Raw genomic sequence first — 20710 nt, 5'->3', positions numbered from 1 at the left:
TCCTTCCCGGGGCGACGCGAGGCGGTGGGGAATGTACTTGGATCCTAGAATTCAAGAGCGGCCCCGTGGGCTCGGGGGCTCGGAAAAAACCTCTTCAGAATCGACCCAGAGAGTGCTTGAAATAAGTCGGGTTCCGGAATCTCCCTTCGGACCTACAAGTGGGAATTTCCGTGGACCCGGGCAGATCTGCGTTTTCACAGCCTGCAGCCTGCAGATGTTAATTGTTGAGCAGCTTGAGAACCAGAAACCTAAATGCAGCTCACTCCTCTCCCAACCTGCCCATAAATTCCTTCATTCTGCTTTTTTTTTTTTTTTTTTTAATCCACGAACAGCATTTCTTCCCTTTAAGCCAGACTTAGAGGGGAGGGGCGATCTTCTGAGGGTTTGTCGAGCCCCGCCCTGGGTTATGTAAGCTCCCAACACTCGGGTCGTTTTCTGTTTCCTTTTCGGACCTTGTAGTGGTACCAGAGGTCTGCGGAGAGAAAGAGGGCCGTGTGCCGGTGAGTCCAGGGGTACAAAAGAAAGAATGGAGATAAAGTAGTTTATAGAGAAAAGCAGGGGAGTCTGGAGGCCGGGTGGGCGGAGGAAAAGCACTTGGTACCCCGGACTAGCTGCGACGTGTGCTGGGGGAGGAGCCCCCCACCCCCAATCTGGACTCCTGCTTCCCACACAGAGTAGTTGGCATTATCTCTCATTACAATCATCCCGAGCTGGGAAACAAACAGCATGTTAACGTTAGTATTAAAAGTCTTTGGGGGGAGAGGGAGAGGGTTCACCTAAGTGAACCAGCTTGCTGGAGCAGCCACACCCAGCAAGTCTTGGAAAGAAGACTGACTTGGAGGAAAGGGCTTGTCTAGCTGTCAGGAGAGCTGGCTTCCATCTGCCTGTCTATACCTTCACTACTCATTTATTTATTTATTTTTGGCTGCTCTGAGTCTTTGTTGCTGCACGGCGGGCTTCTCTAGTTGCTGGGAGTCGGTCTAGAGCGGGGAGGGGGTGTTCCGTAGTTGTGGTGAACCAGTGAAGTTGCTCAGTCGTGTCCGACTCTTTGGGAGCCCGTGGACTGTAGCCTACCAGGCCCCTCCATCCATGGAATTTTCCAGGCAAGAGTACTGGAGTGGGTTGCCATTTCCTTCTCCAGGGGATCTTCCCGACCCAGGGGTCGAACCCAGGTCTCCTGCATTAGAGCAGACGCTTTACCGTCTGAGCCACCAGGGAAGCCCAGTTGGTACAGGGGCTCAGCTGCTCCCGGGCACGTGGAGTCTTCCCAGAGCAAGGATGGAACCATGTTCCCTGCACTGGGAGGCAGACTCCATCCACTCTATGCCTCCTATCACTTGTGAGCTTTAGCAGTGAAAAAGAATCTCTCTGGGATGGGAACGGACCCAATCTCTGACCTGCTAAGTAAATTATGATGGTCAAAGTAATTAACAAAAATGATGCGAAATCTAAGAAATGTTAAAACTTCCTGAGGCATGATATTTGGGCCCACAACAAAAGTATTGCGTAAGGATCTTAGTGGAATGGTTAGTAATGAGAGGCAGAGTACAACTGAGGAGCGGAAGTGAAGTGAAGTGAAGTAGCTCAGTCGTCTCCGACTCTTTGCGACCGAGTGGACTGTAGCCTACCAGGCTCCTCCCTCCATGGGATTCGCCAAGGAGGAGCGGAGGAAACTGCTATATTGGACAGGGGGCAGACCGGCGGCGGGGCCGGGGCGGGGCCAGGGGCAGGAATGGATTTGTCAGCCCTACTTCCAGCTCTGTTCTCCACCGCGATTTCTCGGGTCCGCCAGCTTTTGTGCGGTCCCGGAGCCTCTGGCAGGGAGACATGATCTGGGCCATGGGACTCTCTCTTGTCTGGCCGTTTCTAGCCGGCGCTGCCTTTTTTGTGCTCCTGGGTACCGCCGCCGGTGAGTGGGGTTCATTGAGGTCTTAGTCCGGACAGGCCTGGGGTGGTTTCAGGGGTCCGTGTGGTTAGTATTCGATGGGATTCGGTGAGCGTTGCGGGGACCGTCTCAATTGCGGCGGGGGTTGGGCGAATAGAGGAGTTGGGGGGGGGGGGTGGGAGGAAGGTGGGGGGGGGGGGGGGTGTAAGGTCAAGGAGCGGCCGGGAACTTCACACGGCGTGTGGCGAGCACTGCATCCCGCTTTTCAGTCTCTTTCCAGTTCCTAGCCTCTGCTCTCCCTGCCCCACCTGCCCTCCCCGGTTTCCTCATCACGTCTTAGTCCTCAGATTCCCCCGACTGGCAAGGCAGCCTGGTCCCCACCCCCTCCCTGCAGCTCCCCCCCCCCCTCCCCGTCCCCGCCCTGCCCCGCTGCTCTCTTGAATGGCGCCCAAGTTCTTCCAGGTCCCAGGCTCAGGCGATCACTTCTTAGCCGTCTGTGGGGCGCCCTCTTCGGCCCCTGAAAGCTGCCCTCTCCTATTCTTAGCTCTGCTGTCTCTTATTTCTGGCCGCCGGAAACAAGGAGTTTCCAGGCAGGCGGCGTTAAGGGTCCTCAACCCCGAGAGTTAGGGCCCATCTTCTAGTGACCCGGGCCTCTGGGAAGGGGCAAGCTCGATCCACACTCTTCCTACTGCTATGGGCACTGTGGCGTCTCCTGAATCACTGACGGAGGTTAGGTTTGAAGGCTTTGGGACCAAAGGATTCTTCCTGCGGTTTCCGTGGTCTCCCCTCCCCTCCCCCCTTACTTCCCCCTCCCCCACTAACGTGAACTCTAATTTTCCGCTGTGCCTGTGGTCCCACAACTGAATCTCTTCCTACCTCCTCCCTTGCTGGCCCTCGAGCCCCCTCGGGATTTGCCCTCCCCCTCCGTGCTGCCCCCTCCCCTCTATCGTTCTCTGAGCTCTTCCTAGGGCGTCCCCACCCTCATCCCTTTTCCTGCTACAGGTCCCCCGGCTCCCCCCCCCCCCCCCGCCCCGTCCCCTCATGGGTCTTTTCCTGCGAGGATCGGTCACCTGCAAGGCTTCTACATCCCCTCAGCTTTCACTATCCTTACTTTTCCTGGGATGACTTTTACCCATGGATTTCCGCTCCAAATAGGTGATGCCCTATTATCATCACCAGGAGGGAGCTCTCCCGCCAATGATCCCTGGGCCTTGAGCACAGTGCCCAGCCCCTGGGGGAGGACCTGTCCCCCACTTGACACCCATCTTCCTACCTCTGCCCCCTTGCGAGCACCTGCTATTGGCCCTCAGCCAAGGGGGGGCCTTTCGCCCAACACGGCCCCTCCCCTACTCCTGCATCCTAAACCTCACCCTCTGGATTCCTCCACTCTCCAGGCCACAGGTGCTGGACTCCACTTGCCCCGGTCCCTCTGCAGCTCCCCCCATGGCACCTGCCCTGCTCCCAGCCTTGTCCGAGTGCCTTGGGCCCTCACCAAGTTCTCATCAATCACAGGGCCCCTGGTGCCCAGAATCTCCACCTTACCCTCACTCTCCCTCACCCAGGGCGTCCCTCCTCTTCTGTCTTTACCTTAACCCAAGGTGGGGGGCGGGGTCACCCCTGAGCCATGCTCATCCCTTGCCCCTCAATCCCAGGCCCTCACCACATCTCCTTTGCAGTCTCTTCCCTTCCCACAGTAGGAATACTGCCCTTGGTCCACTGCCCACCTCCTTAGCCTTCATCACCCTCTCTTTGGTTCCTCGACCCCAGTGGGCTCTCACTATCTCAGGTCTTGTATCCAAAATCCTTGTTTATGCCACTTTGTCACAGGCCTTTCCTACAGGGAGTCTTCTCCCAGGCCCCCACCTCCTGCTTGCTGGATGCCTGACCCTGACCCTCCGTGGAGGTGTGACGTCACTCCCTCCAACCCCTCCCACCACGTAGGTGCTTCCCAGTGTGCACCTTGGCTTTAAGTTCTATCTTCTCTTGCCACCCTACTCCTAATTCCCCATGACCCTTGTGCGCATAGACTGACTCCTCCCAGGGGACACCCCCCACCAGGGTCCTCACCAGGCCTCTGTGCACTCTGGGCCCAGACCCACTCCTTCACCTCCCCCAGGTTACTGGCCACCTTCATCGCTCTTGGGGCCACAGCCCAGCCCCTCAGGCCCCTCTGCCTCCTGCCTCACCCTCCCTGGAGCCCGCCTTGTCCGTGATGAGCCTGCACCAGGGGCGGCAGATCTCCATCTCACCTGACTTCCTCTGACCAGGGATCCCTCTGGTCCTAGGTCTGACACTGCCCTTCCCTCCCTCTGACTCCACCTCCCCTCTCCCTCTTCCTGCCTCTCCCCTTGCCCTCCTGCCTGGACCCTTAGGGAGCCGACGCCTCCCTGCCCTGGCACTTGTCCTAAATGTGTGTCCATCTCCACCCTCTCGCTCCACTCCTCCATTCCCCTCTCCCTCCTTCTCTTTCCCATTTTTCCTGTATGGAAATCCTCATTCTGGCCCCTTGAACACATGCATGTTCTGCATCCTCAGCACCTGGAGTAGGTCAGGATACAGAACTTGTCTGTTAAACATCTGATGTGCACTTGTTTCCAGAAAGCAGCTTCATCTGCGGTTCCTCCTTCCCTAGGATCCCACAGTCTTTCTTACAACACGACGGTGCTATCCTGGGATGGCTTTGTGCAGTCCAGGTTTTTTGCTGAGGGACACTTGGATGGTCAGGCCTTCCTGCACTTTGATGACACGAAGTGGAGGGCAGAGCCACAGGGATGGTGGGCTGAAAGGCTGGGAGCAGAGACGTGGGAGACAGAGTCCAAGGACTTGAACGAGACCTGTAAGGAGCTCAGAACACTTCTAGCAGAAATCCTGTCCCTGCAGGAAGAGAAAAGAGGTGAGAGTACAGAGGCGGGGAGAGTGGTGTGGGACATATTCCAGGAGGGACTGCAGCCCAGAGCACAGGCCTCTTTCCTCTGAATTTGGGGGTGAGGGTGAGGTATTGGGGTCTGTGAGTTCAGCAGCACAGGGAAGACATGGAGGGGAGCAGGGGGGAGCCCTCTCTCTGGACTTTCTCACTTGGGTGGGAGAACAGAGGCCCTCGGGACCAGAGGAGTCACTGCTTGGGGGGTGGGGATGGGGCAGGCTTACATTCCCTCCAGGAGACTGTGGGCTGTGAGATCCGTGAAGACAGCCGCGCCCGGGGCTTCAGGCTTCTCCACTTCGATGGGGAGCTCCTCCTCTCCTGTTACCCGGAGGCCCACGGATGTGCCCTGCCCCAGTCCTTGGCTCGGACCTTGGCCATGGAAATGGAGAAGTCCTGGGACACAGACGGCTTTCTAAGCAAGCATTACCAGGCCCACGTGCAGGGAGAACTTTGTGGAAGACTGCGGGTCTACCTGGAATCCTGGACGGGCTTCATGGAGAGGACAGGTACTGACCCTGGGCCAGGCCCTTCCTCTGCCCCGATCTCAAAGCCTCCCACCCAACTTGCCCATGGACCCTTCCTGTCCCCTGGGCGCATGTGTGCTCTGTTGGCATAGTATCGTGGGGTTTCTTTCCTGTTCTATTAAATGCACTGTAGAAAGATGGATGTGGGTGGAGAATGAACTGCTTCTGTGACAATCGTCCAGGGGAGCAGCGGGTCCTCTGACAGAAACTGTACGAGGGGAGGTGGGTGTCAGGCAGCAGAGGAGGCCCTTAGATGGGGCTGGGCCCCTGGCTCCCAGCCTGCCTGATCCAGAAAATTCCCTCTAGTCCCCAGGAGCCCACCCTTCACAGCCCCCTCCCCAGCATCAACAGTGGATCCAAGAGAGTGAGGCCCATCCCACCCATCCCCTTCCCCACCAGAGGACTTGGGCCCCAGGGTGCAGAACAGACTTGGAGCAGGCCTGGGGGGATGAGGGCTCAGCCAGAGGTGACAGTGAGGAGGAGCAGCCCTGTGGACCCCGTCCTCCTTCAAGGGAGCAGGGCTCGGCCGCAGGCCTACTGGCTCTGTGCTTTCTCCCCACAGTGCCGCCAGCCGTGAATGTGACCCGCAGCCAGGACTCAGAGGGCATGGTCCACCTCACATGCAGGGCTTTTGGCTTCTTTCCCCGGAATATCTCAGTGGCCTGGTTTTGGGACGAGGAACCCATGAGCCGGGATGCCCTGGAGTCTGGGGGTATCCTGCCTGATGGGAACGGGACCTACTATACCTGGGAAACCATAATAATTCCCCAAGGAGAGGAGCAGCGGGTCAAGTGCCTTGTGGAACACAGCGGGAATCACAGTACACACCTCGCACCCTTGGGTGAGACTGGGGTGAGCCTGGAGGGGGTTGTGACCCTGGGAGGGTCAGAGGCCAGGGTCAGGGAGAGGAGAGCAGGTTGTGGCTCTGGGGTGCCCGGGTTGTATATAATAAGGTCCTTTTTCAGGAAAGACCCTGGTGCACCAGAGATCACGGTGGATCATTGTGAGCACTGCTCTTGTTGCTCTTGGTGCTCTTGCTGTTATTGCTATCATCGGTTTTTGTATCTTTTGTTGTACTAAGAGGAAGACAGTGTCAGCTACAGGGAGGCCAGGTGAGAAATCTGGGCAGGGGGTGTTCTGGGTGAGATTCGGCAGCGATGAGGATTTCGGCTCCCTGCTCTGGTGGTGCCTTCTAGAGGAAATCACTAACTTGACTAGGACACAAGAGGCCACTTCCCTAGTGTAGTATTTCAGGGAGTGTTGACTGAGCCCCTGAGTCAGGCGCTGGTTCCCCAAGGGAGACTAGAGAAGAGGTCGCTGCCTCAGGGGACCTGCAGGGAGAGGCTGGGGACATGCTGGGTTCACTTGTCTACACCCCAGCTCTGAGTGTCTGTTGTGGAGAAGTCAGTCTATCCATGCAGAGCAGTTTGTGGCGCTTTACTCTTTATATTAACAATAAAACAGTTTGAAAATTAGAAAACTTTCACTCAACATATCTGTGTGATTTCATCTAAATTCATATATCTTTCCAAAATATGGGGTGAATTCATCTTCCTGATATCTTTTTCACTTCATATAATGAGTAATTATTCCATCCATTTATAACTTTAGGATGTATGGATTTAATGAATTCAATATCACAGTATTCCTTATGACACCTTGTACTTATAGGCCCTGCTTCTAAGGTCCAGTTCCAGCATCCTCCACTGGTATCCTGTTCTTCTCTGCAAGTGGAGTCCGAATCCGATCATCTCCAGGCACCTTCCAATCTAGAATCACTCTGTGAACTTCCAGAAGATGTTTCCTTCATCCCTTCTCCTGGGATGGCAGGCACTTCCCAACAGGTCTTCTGTGCTGTGGATTCAGAGTTTCTCCCAGACCAAGATGCTGCTCAGTCAAGTCTCAGGCTGCTGTCTCATGCACAGAGCTTGACATGTGGTACAGAGTCAATAAATATTTGAAAATGAAATAAATTGAAATGAGCACTCACTGTTGCTGATAACTTCAGCTGTTCTCCCCTCTTGGGAGGGGACTTCCCAGCCTCTCTGTGGTCACGGGACCATGTTGCTGCTAATGGAGCAGGAGAGGACCTGGTGTGCGTCCTTTCAGACCTGGCCCATCCCTACTCCCCACAGGCATTTCTCCACTTTCTTGCTCCTTCTGCTGATGGAGGCAGATGGGGATTAACGTCCAAAACACCTGGGAATCTGAGAGGCAGGAGGGGCTCAAAGGGCGCATGCTTGTCCCCAGCACAGGTTTGGGGGTGGACTCCAGGTGTCCTCTGGGGGCGTCTCTAGACTATTCAAAGAATAATACTTTCACCATCGTCTTTGTGCTGCTCCCCACAGGGAGTGTCACAGAGGGGGAACCATTCAGTCTCCAGCTTCCCTTTCCTCAGGGTGGGGGGCTTCCAGCAGCTCCAGCAGCTCAGTAGTTACAGAAGATACTTTAAAACGTGGATTTAAGGATGATGAATTCAGGAGAGATAAGACTTTTATTCATTTATTTTAAAATTTTATTTTATTGAAGTATGGTCGATTTACATTGTTGTGTTAATTTGTGCTGTACTGCAGTGTGACTCAGTTATATATATATATATTTTTTTTTGTTTGTTTTTTTTCACATTCTTTTCCATTATGGTTACGAAGAAAAGATAAGAATTTTTGACACGTCAACCAGGACATTTTTTTTTTAAAGCTAAGCCTTTATTTTCAAGACAAAAGTACATTCTCATTTTCTGTTCTTGGCAGAAGTTTTAATTAACTTCCAGTGGAACCAAACCCTCCTGAACGCCTTTCAGTGTCATGTAAACTTGAACTTCCTCTATTTCTGGGTAAAATATCCGTTCGCAAATGAGCTGTGCAATTCGATCACCCTTTTTGACTTCAAACGTCTCTTTGCCAAAATTAAACAGGACAACACCAACATTTCCTCTAGAATCTTCATCTGTGACACCAGCTCCTACATCTATGAAGTGTTTTGCTGCCAAGCCAGAACGAGGAGCCACTCTTCCATAGCACCCAGAAGGAAGGGCTATCTGAATGTCAGTTTTCCCAAGCACTTTCTCCATCGGTGGTACTATGTAATCATAGGCACTGTACAGGTCGTAGCCCGCGGCGAGCGCGGACCCCTTGGTGGGGGCTGAGGCATACTCCGAGAGCCAGGCAAAGCGGGGCCACATATCACCCGCCTCCTTGGCCTGGCCCGCTTGCTGGGGGAGACGACTTGTGCCTCTTGAGAGCAGGGCATGGCAGAGTACAAGGTGGGCACAAGAGGGAGCAGGGGGAACAAGAGAGAGAGAAAGGGGATCAACCAGGACATTGTAAAGAAAACTTGCCTGTTTTTCCTGCAAGTATATTGTACTGAAAATAATTACTTGTGAAGTTTGCTGCCGTAATCTCCATTATTGCTAAGTTTTACCTCAAAGCAAATGTCCATGTAGTGAACAGTCAAAGTACCTCAGTGACCTCAGGGGTTCCAGAGACCACACTCTGAGAACTGCAGTTCTGAGTAAACCAGGTTGTCTCCCAACTGATCCCTGTCTTTCCCTCCTCTTTGTTTTGGAGATCTTCTCCTTGAACTGGACTCCCTGCCTCCTTAATCTTAGTGGAAGGCCTTCTTCTGGGCTCTCCTCCAAGAGAATTGCCCCCCTAGGAACTGATACCAGAGACTATCCTCCGTCTGGGAAAGGGCATTGGGGGCCAGGTGTTTCCCCTTTGGGGAAACTGGGGGGGCGGAGGTCCACTTTCACTTGTGAGCTTTAGCAGTGAAAAGGATCTCTCTGGGATGGGACAGGATCCAATCTCTGACCTGCTAAATAAATTATGATGGTCAAAGTAATTAACAAAACTGATGTGAAATCTAAGATGTGTTAAAGCTTTCTGAGGCATGACATTTGCGTCCACAGCAAAAGTATTGCATAAGGATCTTAGTGGAATGGTTAGTAATGAGAGGCAGAGTACAACTTTTTAAAAGCATTTGCAGGGACACAAACATGAAATGAACACAGTTCCTGATCCCAAAGTGACTCATTGTCTAATGGGGGGGTGTATAAAATGGTCAGATGGGGTTCAAGGCAGGGCATACTTGGTTCCATCAGGGTTTCAGCAAGGGCTAGACCAGTTATTCTAAAACTGGAATCACTGAGGGGGCTTTAAAGGATAGGAAGCCTAAGTCCAACCCAAGGGATTCAAATTCAATTGGTTTTGGCCATGGCCTAGAGATACGGACAGTAAAAACTCTCCAGGTGGTTCTATAAGCAGTCAAGTTTGAGGACCATGGTGGACATGTTCCAAAGACCAAAAGATGTGCTTTGGGGACAAAGCACAGCTTTCAGTAGAAGAAGACTTTCAGGATGGCATTATTGGTATTTTTGAAATATAGTTCATATATCACTTAATTCACCTTTTAAAGCAAACAGTTAAGTAGTTTTTAGTATAATCCCAAGGTTGTGCCACCCTTACCACCATCTAATTGGGATGCTCTTTTAGGATCTGTTGTTCTGATGAGCTGGAAGGCAGAGGAGAGTGACCCATAGGAGAGTGATGTGTAAGTGGTGGCATCCTGATGTCACAGAGAAATGGAAAATGGTGCCACCTAGCTGGTTGTGGCAGCTGCCACTTAACGATGGAGTAGAGACATTGTGTGTTAATTCTGCAGATGGGACAGCTGTGGATGGCTTGTGGCCTTATAGTTATAAATGGGGACAGACCTGTGTTTAGGAAGCCTTTGCAGTTCTCTAGGTTGAGGTAGATGAAAACTTGGACTAAGGTAGCCGCTGTGGGATTGAAAAGGGGTTGGAGGAGCTGACTGTGAATCCATGAGAGGCAGGGGGAAGGGGATCAGAAGGGACCAAGATGGTGGTGCTTAAAGAGAACTAGGAGAGGCTGGTGTGCGGAGTTTGCTTTTAGACCTGTTGGGTTTGAGGGGAGGATGGGCCCAGAGGTGCAGACATCCTGAGGCAGGTTGGAAAGGGAATCTGGAGAGGCTAGTGTTGGAGTGGATCATGGGGAATCATCTCACTGAACCTGTGATTCCCCAGGGTCTGAACCAAGAGTCTCCTTGGGAGAATGCGGATACTTATAGGATGAGGCCACCAGAAGACATGTAGCAGTTAGTTGGAGGAGGAGAAGGAGATTAGAGGGAGGGGATATTTGTATATTTATGTCTGATTCATGTTGTTGTACAGCAGAAACCAACCATTGTAAAGCAGGTGTCCTCTGATTAAAAATAAATTTTTAAAAAAATGACAGAAGAGAGAGAGAAGGGTTTGGACTCTGAGTCATTCATCCAGGGTAGTGACTTCTGAGAGGCAGAGTTGCTGAAATCTGCAAATCTGCTCTCAGTAGACTGTTTTCTCAGCGGCAGTGATTCTTCCTTGTGGCGCCTGGTCTGTTCCTTGCTTGGCTTGGACTTTCTTTCCTTGCAGAGGGTGAGGGCTACTCTCTAGTTGGGCTGAACGGGCTTCTCATTTAAGGTGCCTTTGCCTTGTGGAGCAGGAGTTCTAGGGCACTCTGGCTTCAGTGGTTGCGGCTCAAGGATTGAGTTGCTGTGCGCTGGCTTAGTTGCCCCGAGGCATGTGGGATCTTCCCAGACCAGGTATGGATCCTGTGTCCCTTGTTTTGGTAGGTGGATTCTTAACCACTGGACCACCAGGGAAGACCCTGGCTGGTCTCAGTAAACTGTTGCCAGTAACTCTGCTGTGGGAGGTGGAGGGTGGTGGAGGTGGGTTGGGTTGAAAGAGAAGCTGTATCTAAAGGAAGAGCCCCAAATGTCTGGAAACATTGAGGTGTCTGTAAAGCTCACCCTCTGTCTCACCTCCCTGGCTTTTCTAGCCTTCAGGCTTTTAAAATCACTGCAGATGGTGACTGCAGCCATGAAATTGAAAGACGCTTACTCCTTGGAAGGAAAGTTATGACCAACGTAGATAGCATATTAAAAAGCAGAGACATTACTTTGCCAACAAAGGTCCTTCTAGTCAAGGCTATGATTTTTCCAGTAGTCATGTATGGATGTGAGAGTTGGACTATAAAGAAAACTGAGCCCAGAAGAATTGATGTTTTTCAACCGTGGTGTTAGAGAAGACTCTTGAGAGTCCCTTGGACTGCAAGGAGATCCAACCAGTCCATCCTAAAGGACACCAGTCCTGGGTTGGAAGGACTGATATTGAAGCTGAAACTCCAATACTTTGGCGACCTGAATCGGAGAGCTGACTCATTTGAAAAGACCCTGATGCTGGGAAATATTGAAGGCAGGAGGAGAAGGGGACGACAGAGGCTGAGATGGTTGAATGGCATCACTACTCAATGGACATGAGTTTGGGTAAACTCTGGGAGTTGGTGATGGACAGGGAGGCTTGGCGTGCTGCCGTCCTTGGGGTCGCAAAGTCAGACATGACTGAACCACTGAACCGAACTGAGAAGCGGAAGGAGACCGGCTAACCAAGGAGACGCCCGGGGCGGGGGCGGGGCCGGGGCGGGGCGGGGCGGGGCCGTGGCAGGACCGCCGGCGGGCTGCCCCGGCCAGGACAGGTGAAAGGATTTGCCGGCCCGACTTCACCACAGCTCAGTTTCCCGCCGCGGTTCCTCGGGTCCGCCAGCTTTCGTGCGGTCCCGGAGCCTCTGGCAGGGAGACATGATCTGGGCCATGGGACTCTCTCTTGTCTGGCCGTTTCTAGCCGGCGCTGCCTTTTTTGTGCTCCTGGGTACCGCCGCCGGTGAGTGGGGTTCATTGAGGTCTTAGTCCGGACAGGCCCGGGGTGGTTTCAGGGGTCCGTGTGGTTAGTATTCGATGGGATTCGGTGAGCGTCGCGGGGACCGTCTCAATTGCGGCGGGGATTGGGAGAATAGAGGAGTTGGGGGTGGGGTGGGAGGAAGGTGAGGGGCGGGGGAGGGGACTGTAAGGTCAAGGAGCGGCCGGGAACTTCACACGGCGTGCGGTGAGCACTGCATCCCGCTTTTCAGTCTCTTTCCAGTTCCTAGCCTCTGCTCTCCCTGCCCCACTTGTCCTCCCCGGGTTTCCTCCTCATCACATGTCCTCAGATTCCCCTGATTGACAAGGCAGCCTGGTCCCCACCCCGCTCCTTGTCCCTCCTCCCGCCCCCCCCCCCCGCCTCATCCCCCCGCCCCCGCCCCGCTGCTCTCCTGAATGGCGCCGAAGTTTCTTCCAGGTCCCAGGCTCAGGCGATCACTTCTTAGCCGTCTGTGGGGCTCCCTCTTCGGCCCCTGAAAGTTGTCCTCTCCTATTCTTAGCTCTGCTGTCTCTTATTTCTGGCCGCTGGAAACAAGGAGTTTCCAGGCAGGCGGCGTTAAGGGTCCTCAGCCCCTAGAGTTAGGGCCCTTCTTCTAGTAACCCGGGCCTCTGGGAAGGGGCAAACTCGACCCATACTCTTCCTACTGCTATGGGCACTGTGGCAGCTCCTGAATCACTGACTGATGTTAGGTCTGCGGGCTTTGGGACCAAAGGATTCTTCCTGCGATTTCCGTTGTCTCCCCTCCCCCCTTACTCCCCCTCTCCCCCACTAACGTGAGCTCTAATTTTCCGCTGTGCCTGTGGTCCCACAACTGAATCTCTCCTTACTACCTCCCTTGCTGGCCCTCGAGCCCCCTCGGGATTTGCCCTTCCCACTCCGTGCTGCCCCCTCCTCTCTACCGTTCTCTGAGCTCTTCCTAGGGCGTCCCCACCCTCATCCCTTTCCCCGCTACAGGTCCCTCCCCTCCCCTCATGAGTCTTTTCCTGCGAGGATCGGTCACCTGCAAGGCTTCTACCTTCCCTCAGCTTTCACTGACCTTACTTTTCCTGGGATTACTTTCACCCATGGATTGTCCCCTCCAAATAGGTGATGCCCTATTATCATCACCAGGAGGAGCTCTCCTGCCAATGATCCCTGGGCCTTGAGCACAGCGCCCAGCCCTTGGGGGAGGACCTGTCCCCCACTTGACACCCATCTTCCTACCTCTGCCCCCGTGCAAGCACCTGCTCTTGGCCCTTGTCCAAGGGGGGCCTTTCCCCCAACACGGCCCCTCCCCCACTCCTGCATCCTAAACCTCACCCTCTGGATTCCTCCACTCTCCAGGCCACAGGTGCTGGACTCCACTTGCCCCGGTCCCTCCGCAGCTACCCCCATGGCACCTGCCCTGCTCCCAGCCTTGTCCGGGTGCCTTGGGCCCTCACCAAGTTCTCATCAATCACAGGCCCCCTGGTGCCCAGAATCTCCACCTTACCCTCACTCTCCCTCACCCAGGGCGTCCCTTCTCTTCTCTCTATACCTTAACCCAAGGTGGGCTCACCCGTGAGCTATGCTCATCCCTTGCCCCTCAATCCCAGGCCCTCACCACATCTCCTTTGCAGTCTCTTCCCTTCTCCCACAGTAGGAATACTGCCCTTTGTCCACTACCCACCTCCTTAGCTTTCATCACCCTCTCTTTGGTTCCACGACCCCAGTGGGCTCTCACTATCTCAGTCTTGTATCCAAAATCCTTATTTATGCCACTTTGTCACAGGCCTTTGCTACATGGAGTCTTCTCCCAGGCCCCCACCTCCAGCTTGCTGGATGCCTGACCCTGACCCTCATGGAGGTGTGACGTCACTCCCTGCAACCCCTCCCACCACATAGGTGCTTCCCATTGTGCACCTTGGCTTTAAATTCTGTCTTCTCTTGCCACCCTACTCCTAATTCCCCATGACCCTTGTGTGCATAGACTGACTCCTCCCAGGGGACACTGGCAGGTCAGCCACCTCCCCACCCGGGACCTCACCAGGCCTCTTTGCACTCTGGGCCCAGACCCACTCCTTCACCTCCCCCAGGTTACTGGCCACCTTCATCTCTCTTGGGTCACAGCCCAGCCCCTCAGGCCCCTCTGCCTCCTGCCTCAGCCTCCCTGGAGCCCGCTTTGTCCATGATGAGCCTGCACCAGGGGCGGCAGCCCTTGATCTCCATCTCCTGACCCCCCCTCTGACCAGGGATCTCTCTGGTCCTGGGTCTGACACTGCCCTTCCCTCCCTCCGACTCCACCTCCCCTCTCCCTCTTCCTGCCTCTCCCCTTGCCCTCCTACCTGGACCCTTAGGGAGCCGACGCCTCCCTGTCCTGGCACTTGTCCTACATGTGTGTCCATCTCCACCCTCTCCCTCCACTCCTCCATTCCCCTCTCCCTCCTTCTCTTTCCCATTTTTCCTGTATGGAAATCCTCATTCTGGTCCTTGTACACATGCATGTTCTCCATCCTCAGCACCTGGAGCAGGTCAGGACACAGAACTTGTCTGTTAAATATGATATGCACTTGTTTCCAGAAAGCAGTTTCATCTGTGGTTCCTCCTTCCCCAGGATCCCACAGTCTTTCTTACAACACGACAGTGCTGTCCTGGCATGGCTTTGTGCAGCCCAGGTTTTTTGCTGGGGGATACCTGGATGGTCAGACCTTCCTGAACTATGATCACAAGAAAGGCAGGGCAGAGCTCCGGGGACAGTGGGCTGAAAGGCTGGGAGCAGAGACGTGGGAGACAGTGTCCAAGGACTTGAACGAGACCTGTAAGGAGCTCAGAAAACTTCTAGCAGAAATCCTGTCCCTGCAGAAGGAGAAAAGAGGTGAGAGTGCAGAGGGGGCAAGAGTGCTGTGGGCCATTTTCCAGGAGGGTCTGCAGCCCAGAGCATGGGCCTCTTTCCTCTGAATTTGGGGATGGGGGTGAGGAATTGGGGTCTGTGAGTTCAGCAGCACAGGGAAGACATGGAGGGGAGCAGGGGGGGAATCCTCTATCTGGACTTTATCATTTGGGTGGGAGAACAGAGGCCCTGGGGACCAGAGGAGTCACTGCTTGGGGGGTGGGGATGGGGCAGGCTTACATTCCCTCCAGGAGACTGTGGGCTGTGAGATCCGTGAAGACAGCCATGCCCGGGGCTTCCGGCTTCTCCACTTCGATGGGGAGCTCCTCCTCTCCTGTTACCCGGAGGCCCACGGATGTGCCATGCCCCAGTCCTCGGCTCGGACCTTGGCCATGGAAATGGAGAAGTCCTGGGACACAAACGGCTTTCTAAGCAAGCATCACCGGGCCCACATGCAGGGAGAACTTTGTAGAGGATTACGGGTCTACCTGGAATCCTGGACGGGCTTCATGGAGAGGACAGGTACTGACCCTGGGCCAGGCCCTTCCTCTGCCCCAATCTCAAAGCCACCCATCCCGACTTGCCCACGGAGACCCTCCCTGCCCTCTGGTATGCATGTGGTCTGTTGGCATGGTGTCCTGGGTTTCTTTCCTGTTCTGTTCAATCCACTGTAGAAAGATGGGTGGCGGCGGGGGGAAATAAAATGCTCCTGTGACAGTTGTCCAGGGGAGCAGCGGGTCCTCTCACAGAAACTGTACGAGGGGAGGTGGATGTCAGGCAGCAGAGGAGGCCCTTAGATGGGGCTGGGCCCCTGGCTCCCAGCCTGCCTGATCCAGAAAATTCCCTCTAGTCCCCAGGAGCCCACCCTTCACAGCCCCCTCCCCAGCATCAACAGTGGATCCAAGAGAGTGAGGCCCATCCCACCCCTCCCCTTCCCCACCAGAGGACTTGGGCCCCAGGGTGCAGAACAGACTTGGAGCAGGCCTGGGGGGATGAGGGCTCAGCCAGAGGTGACAGTGAGAAGGAGCAGCCCTGTGCACCCCGTCCTCCTTCAAGGGAGCAGGGCTTGGCCACGGGCCTCACTGGCTCTGTGCTTTCTCCCCACAGTGCCGCCAGCCGTGAATGTGACCCGCAGCCAGGACTCGGAGGGCATGGTCCACCTCACATGCAGGGCTTTTGGCTTCTTTCCCCGGAATATCTCAGTGGCCTGGTTTCGGGATGAGGAACCCATGAGCCGGGATGCCCTGGAGTCTGGGGGTATCCTGCCTGATGGGAACGGGACCTACTATACCTGGAAAACCATAATAATTCCCCAAGGAGAGGAGCAGCGGGTCAAGTGCCTTGTGGAACACAACGGGAATCACAGTACACACCTCACACCCATGGGTGAGACGCGGGTGAGCCTGGAGATGGTTGTGACCCTGGGGGGTCAGAGGCCAGGGTCAGGGAGAGGAGAGCAGGTTGTGGCTCTGGGGTGCCCGGGTTGTATATAATAAGGTCCTGTTTCAGGAAAGACCCTGGTGCACCAGAGATCACGGTGGATTGTGAGCATTCCTGTTGCTGTTGTTTTTATCATCGGATTTTGTGTCTCTTGTTATATTAAGAAGAGGAAGACAGTGTCAGCTACAGGGAGGCCAGGTGAGAAATCTGGGCAGGGGGTGCTCTGCGTGAGACTCGGCAGCAATGAGGATTTCAGCTCCTTGCTCTGTTCTCAGCTCTCCTTGTTTTCTGTCAGGCTCACCGGGGCTTGTCTGGGGACCATGTGTTGGATGATGTGCTGGTTGGGAGGGTCTAGGTGATCCAGGAACCAGAGAGAACCTTTAGTAAAGTGTCTGTACCTGGTGAGGAGGGGATAAAAACCTGAAGAGGAATTCAGAGGAAACGTGATGACCTAAGTGCCTGTCTGCATTTCTCCCCCCGGATTTTCAGTCATTCTTAAGAATCCAAGTGAAAGACTCATAAGGCTCAAACTCGGGGTCGGTGGATGGTCAGAGCCCTGCATGTGATGTCCCCTTGCCAGGCCCCACTTAGAGATGTCTGGCAGCCTCTCAAATCCGTCCTCCATGAGCTGTCTTCTGAGCTGAGTGTCTGCTGGATCACTCCCAGCCTGCACCTTTCTCAGCTTCCCATCAAGTGCCCCCATGCTAGCTGGGCTCTCCTTCCCCATAATATGGAGGACTGGTAGATATCCCTTGACCATTTGAGGAGAGGAGACCAGTCAGTCCTCAGGCAACTGGGGTCACTGATTTTATCCTATCTCCAGGTTTTTCCTACCTCGCCCCTTGGGACACAGTCCAAGGGCTCTTTAGAGCAGGGCACTCGGTCTGCGCTCCGTGGCCTCACCTGCCCCCCTGAGTCAGTTCCCTTGCTCATGGAGGTCACTGCCTTGTCGATTTTGAGGAAGGGATGATCACTTTGATTTCCCCATCATTGAGTGGGTTGAGTGGAGAGGGAAAGAGAAGCAGAGCTTTGTGTGTGGCAAAGCGCAAAGGCAGAACGTGGAACAGGAAAAAGGTGGCAGAGACTCGGCTCCTGTCGAGGCCACCTCTTCTGTGTCAGTTGTCTTGTTGGGGGCTTGGTTTCTTATCCCCAAACCTAATTCCCGTATCAGTCGGCCCTCGGCCTGGGCATACAGGGGTGGTTAGTTCTCACAGCAGCAGACTCTGTCCGTGTAGCACCCAGAGCAGGGACCCAGCAGATCTGTACTTTCTCCTGCTCTTATCTGGGGAACATCAACTCTGGTTCCTCTGGGGCATAAATGGTTGTCTTGTATGTATTGGGGCATTTGCCGGGAAAACTGTGAAAATCATGTGCTAATTTCTCAAAATCACTTTTGAAGTTTTTAGTGTTCAACAAAATTGTTTATGATTTCAGGTGGCAGACCTTAATAGGATTTCCATGCATATTAAATGAAACAGGAATTCAAATGGGGTGCTCCCGCTGGGAGGTGGAGGGTGGGATGGCAGTCCCAGGGTGCAGAGGGGGCCAGGTACAGCCTCATTCTGGGGAAGTTCTCCAGAACCCCAATCCACATTGAAAAGCAGATCCCCTGCAGGTAGTGAGGGCGGGTCCTGGTTGACTCCCTGGCTGAGCAAGGCAGGAGGGCCTGCTCTGCCTCAGCCCAGCCCAGCACTTGGAGTGGAGCTGGGATTCCCAGGAAGGAGCAGGAAAGGCCAAGTGCAGCCTAGGAGCCTGGGCAGAGAGTGAGGGTTGAGGCGAGGACAGGGGTGCTCCAGGGTCCAGTCAGGGGGAGAGTCCGGGGCAGCCCAGTGTTTGTAGTCGGGGCTGCTGTCCCCTGGGCCTCCAGATGGGCTTTCCAGTTCGGAGCTGCTGGCTCAGGGCTGGGGGCGAGGGGGAGGGGGGCTGCAGGAGGTGGAGGTCAGGGTTGAGGTGGAACCAGGCGGTGGAGCAGGTGCTTGTGCAGGTGAGGAGGCCGAGAACTGAGGAGAGAAAGGAGCTGTGTGTGTGTACACTCCCGGGCTGGAGGAACATGGAGCTGGGTCCTGTCTGTGAGGGAGCCTCGCATTGCGTTAGAGAATGGATCTGGGTTCAAGGCGGAAGGGCCTTGGGTTTTCACTCCTGGATCTTGTCCTTCGTTCCTGCGACTTCTGTCCCTGTTGTGGACGGTGGTGGCAGCAGGGACAGGTGATGACGCTGATGGAGTCAGGGGAGGAGTTCAGCAAGAGCTGGGGAAAAGAACGCAAAAAAAGAACAGGTGTGTTCTTCCCTCAGAGGAAGGCAGAATCTGACTTTGAAGCAACTGAAGGAGAATCTCTGAGGGAATGAAAAGCATTATTCTGCAACCAGTTGGTCAGTTATTTATTTCTTTTTCTTTTCCCCAGAGCCTATTAGCCTACAAGACCGGGATCAATTCCAGACGGAGCCAACTGATCATAATGGCCTCACACACCCAGAATTTCAGTCCTCGTGTCAGACTCAGCTCCTCAGTTTAACAGGGGAAGCTTAGAATCTGCAGCCAGGAGGCCTGAATTCAGTTCTGCGTTCTGGTCTTAATAGCACTTTTTTTTTTTAATGTGTGTTATTAATTTTATTATTTTAAAATTATTTTTATTTTATATTTTATTTTTAACTGGAGAATACCTGCATTATAATGTATCGGTTTCTGCCAAACAGCACTGTGAATCAGCCCTAAGTCTACATGTATCTCCTCCCTCTGGAACTTCCCTCCCACCCTCCCCATCTCACCCCTCTAGGTCACTGAGCACCAGGCTGAGTACCCAGTCAGGTCCTGTTCCCTCCCTGCTGGTGCACACGATGCACAGTAAGCTAATGGGAATAGAGAACTCATTCCATATCTGTTTATCCCAGTAGCTTTTTACACGCGGTGATGTGTATGTTTCAATGCTACTCTCAATTCATCCCACCCTCTCCTTCCCTCACAAGTCCGTTCTCCACGTCTGGGTCTCTATTCCTGCTCTGTAAATAGTTCATCAGTACCACTTTTCTAGATTCCATATAGATGCATTTTTTGTTTTATTATTATTATTTTTGAAGGTAGTTGATTTATAGTAGAACACATTCCTTCTTGAGGTCTCCATTTTTTCATCTATGAAATGAGAAAACTAGTGTTTATTTTGTTATGGTTGGGATGATTAAAACCGATAATATATTTGATGTGGTTACTGTTGAGGATGAGTGTCCTGAGCTGAGAGAATAAAGGAGCCCAGAACGTGGAGGGCTGGGCAGCATCTCCCTCCATGAGCTCAGGCTGATTTCCACAGGGCAGATGGGAGGTGAGACTTCTCCATCGGACCTCAGTCGTTCCTGACTTCTGGTCCGGGGGCACACAGGTAAGCGGTGCTCTCCTTGGTCAGGACCACCTTAGCCTCACCCAGGTAAAGCATTTGTGGCAGCGTGTTCTAAGGGGCACCTCCCACAGACCCGAGACAGATGACAGGAGCACTTTCTGCAGCAGGACCGGACTGGAAGCAAGAGGGTGACGAAGGGTTCTCCTAGTCAGGGCCCGTTCCCTCCCTGCCTGGTGCACACGATGCACAGTAAGGTAATGGGAATAGAGAACTCATTCCATATCTGTTTATCCAAATGGGATGATATATTCTTTCATGGTTTTATTCAAGGTTAATGTCATTCACGCAGTTGTGCATGCATGTTTCCATTCGAGTATTCTTGCATTTTAGTAAACTCTCAAGTGTCATTTGCTGTACTCAGCTTTCATTAAGCATAAACTTTCATCCTCATTCATTTTCTTGTGTGATTATTTCATCAAAGGCACCACTAGCTGTAAATTAAGAAGTCAAATATCTGTGCATGATTTCTCATGATACAGACTCTTATTATAATCCTGATTCTTCTCAATTTCTGCTTTCCCATAGGAAAGCAGACCACTTTGAACAATGTTTAGCTGATTCTTTTGGCTTTTATTTCCAAATCTCTAAACATGATGCCTTATTAGAACTGCTGCTTGATTTTTCTGTCACAGCCACTGTCTGTCACATCACACAGGGGCTGATGCAATAGTTAACAGTCATTGCTTTCTTTCACTCTTCCCATTCCTTCAGTTTCCCACTTTATTTATATATTGATCATACTTAGTTCATTCAGCTTTTTCTTTTCCATGACTAATACACTGGTCAACTAAAAAGATGCTCAACTTAAGACTTGTGAGTTAAGTTGTATTTGGGGCAAAATGAGGACTGCAGCCTGGGAGATGGCACCTCAGATAGCTCTGAGAAACAGCTCCAAAGAGGTAGGGAGGGGAGGTCAGTATATATGATTTTGCTAAAGGGGGAGTTCAGTG

At 53.4% G+C, this 20710-nt stretch overlaps 2 protein-coding genes and 1 pseudogene across 4 annotated transcripts; 2 read left to right on the top strand and 1 right to left on the bottom strand.

Annotated features, from left to right (window-relative positions):
- The first annotated feature begins 514 nt into the window (after positions 1–514).
- On the top strand, positions 515–19570 carry LOC110123260 (MHC class I polypeptide-related sequence B-like). Of its 3 annotated transcripts, none has more exons than XM_070456808.1 (6): positions 515–1909; positions 4518–4778; positions 5027–5314; positions 5895–6173; positions 16441–16569; positions 18774–19570. In XM_070456808.1, exons 1-6 carry the CDS (start codon positions 1828–1830, stop codon positions 18896–18898), a joined length of 1164 nt encoding a protein of 387 aa, XP_070312909.1. In that variant the 5' UTR covers positions 515–1827; the 3' UTR covers positions 18899–19570. The 3 variants fall into 3 exon arrangements, with proteins under 3 accessions (XP_070312909.1, XP_070312907.1, XP_070312908.1); XM_070456806.1 differs by lacking the exons at positions 16441–16569; positions 18774–19570 and adding exons at positions 6298–6444; positions 7004–7321 and having other exon boundaries at positions 516–1909; XM_070456807.1 differs by lacking the exons at positions 16441–16569; positions 18774–19570 and adding an exon at positions 7004–7321 and having other exon boundaries at positions 516–1909.
- LOC110123706 (deoxyuridine 5'-triphosphate nucleotidohydrolase, mitochondrial-like) lies at positions 8092–8528 on the bottom strand (annotated as a pseudogene).
- On the top strand, positions 11852–16424 carry MICA (MHC class I polypeptide-related sequence A). Its single transcript, XM_070456960.1, has 4 exons — positions 11852–12047; positions 14656–14916; positions 15166–15453; positions 16039–16424. Exons 1-4 carry the CDS (start codon positions 11966–11968, stop codon positions 16422–16424), a joined length of 1017 nt encoding a protein of 338 aa, XP_070313061.1. The 5' UTR covers positions 11852–11965.
- Positions 19571–20710: the final 1140 nt, after the last annotated feature.

Source organism: Odocoileus virginianus, chromosome 27 (assembly GCF_023699985.2).
Source record: "Odocoileus virginianus isolate 20LAN1187 ecotype Illinois chromosome 27, Ovbor_1.2, whole genome shotgun sequence".
NCBI lineage: Eukaryota > Metazoa > Chordata > Mammalia > Artiodactyla > Cervidae > Odocoileus > Odocoileus virginianus.
Note: the sequence above shows the minus strand (reverse complement) of the source record. Positions and strands in the feature narration are given on the sequence as shown.

Coding starts and splice junctions, on each gene's coding strand:
- MICA (XM_070456960.1), top strand. CDS start 11,966: ATGATCTGGGCCATGGGACTCTCTCTTGTCTGGCCGTTTCTAGCCGGC. Junction 14,917..15,165: donor CCTGCAGAAGGAGAAAAGAG/GTGAGAGTGCAG, acceptor GGGATGGGGCAG/GCTTACATTCCCTCCAGGAG. Junction 15,454..16,038: donor GGGCTTCATGGAGAGGACAG/GTACTGACCCTG, acceptor TTCTCCCCACAG/TGCCGCCAGCCGTGAATGTG.
- LOC110123260 (XM_070456806.1), top strand. CDS start 1,828: ATGATCTGGGCCATGGGACTCTCTCTTGTCTGGCCGTTTCTAGCCGGC. Junction 1,910..4,517: donor GCTCCTGGGTACCGCCGCCG/GTGAGTGGGGTT, acceptor CTCCTTCCCTAG/GATCCCACAGTCTTTCTTAC. Junction 5,315..5,894: donor GGGCTTCATGGAGAGGACAG/GTACTGACCCTG, acceptor TTCTCCCCACAG/TGCCGCCAGCCGTGAATGTG.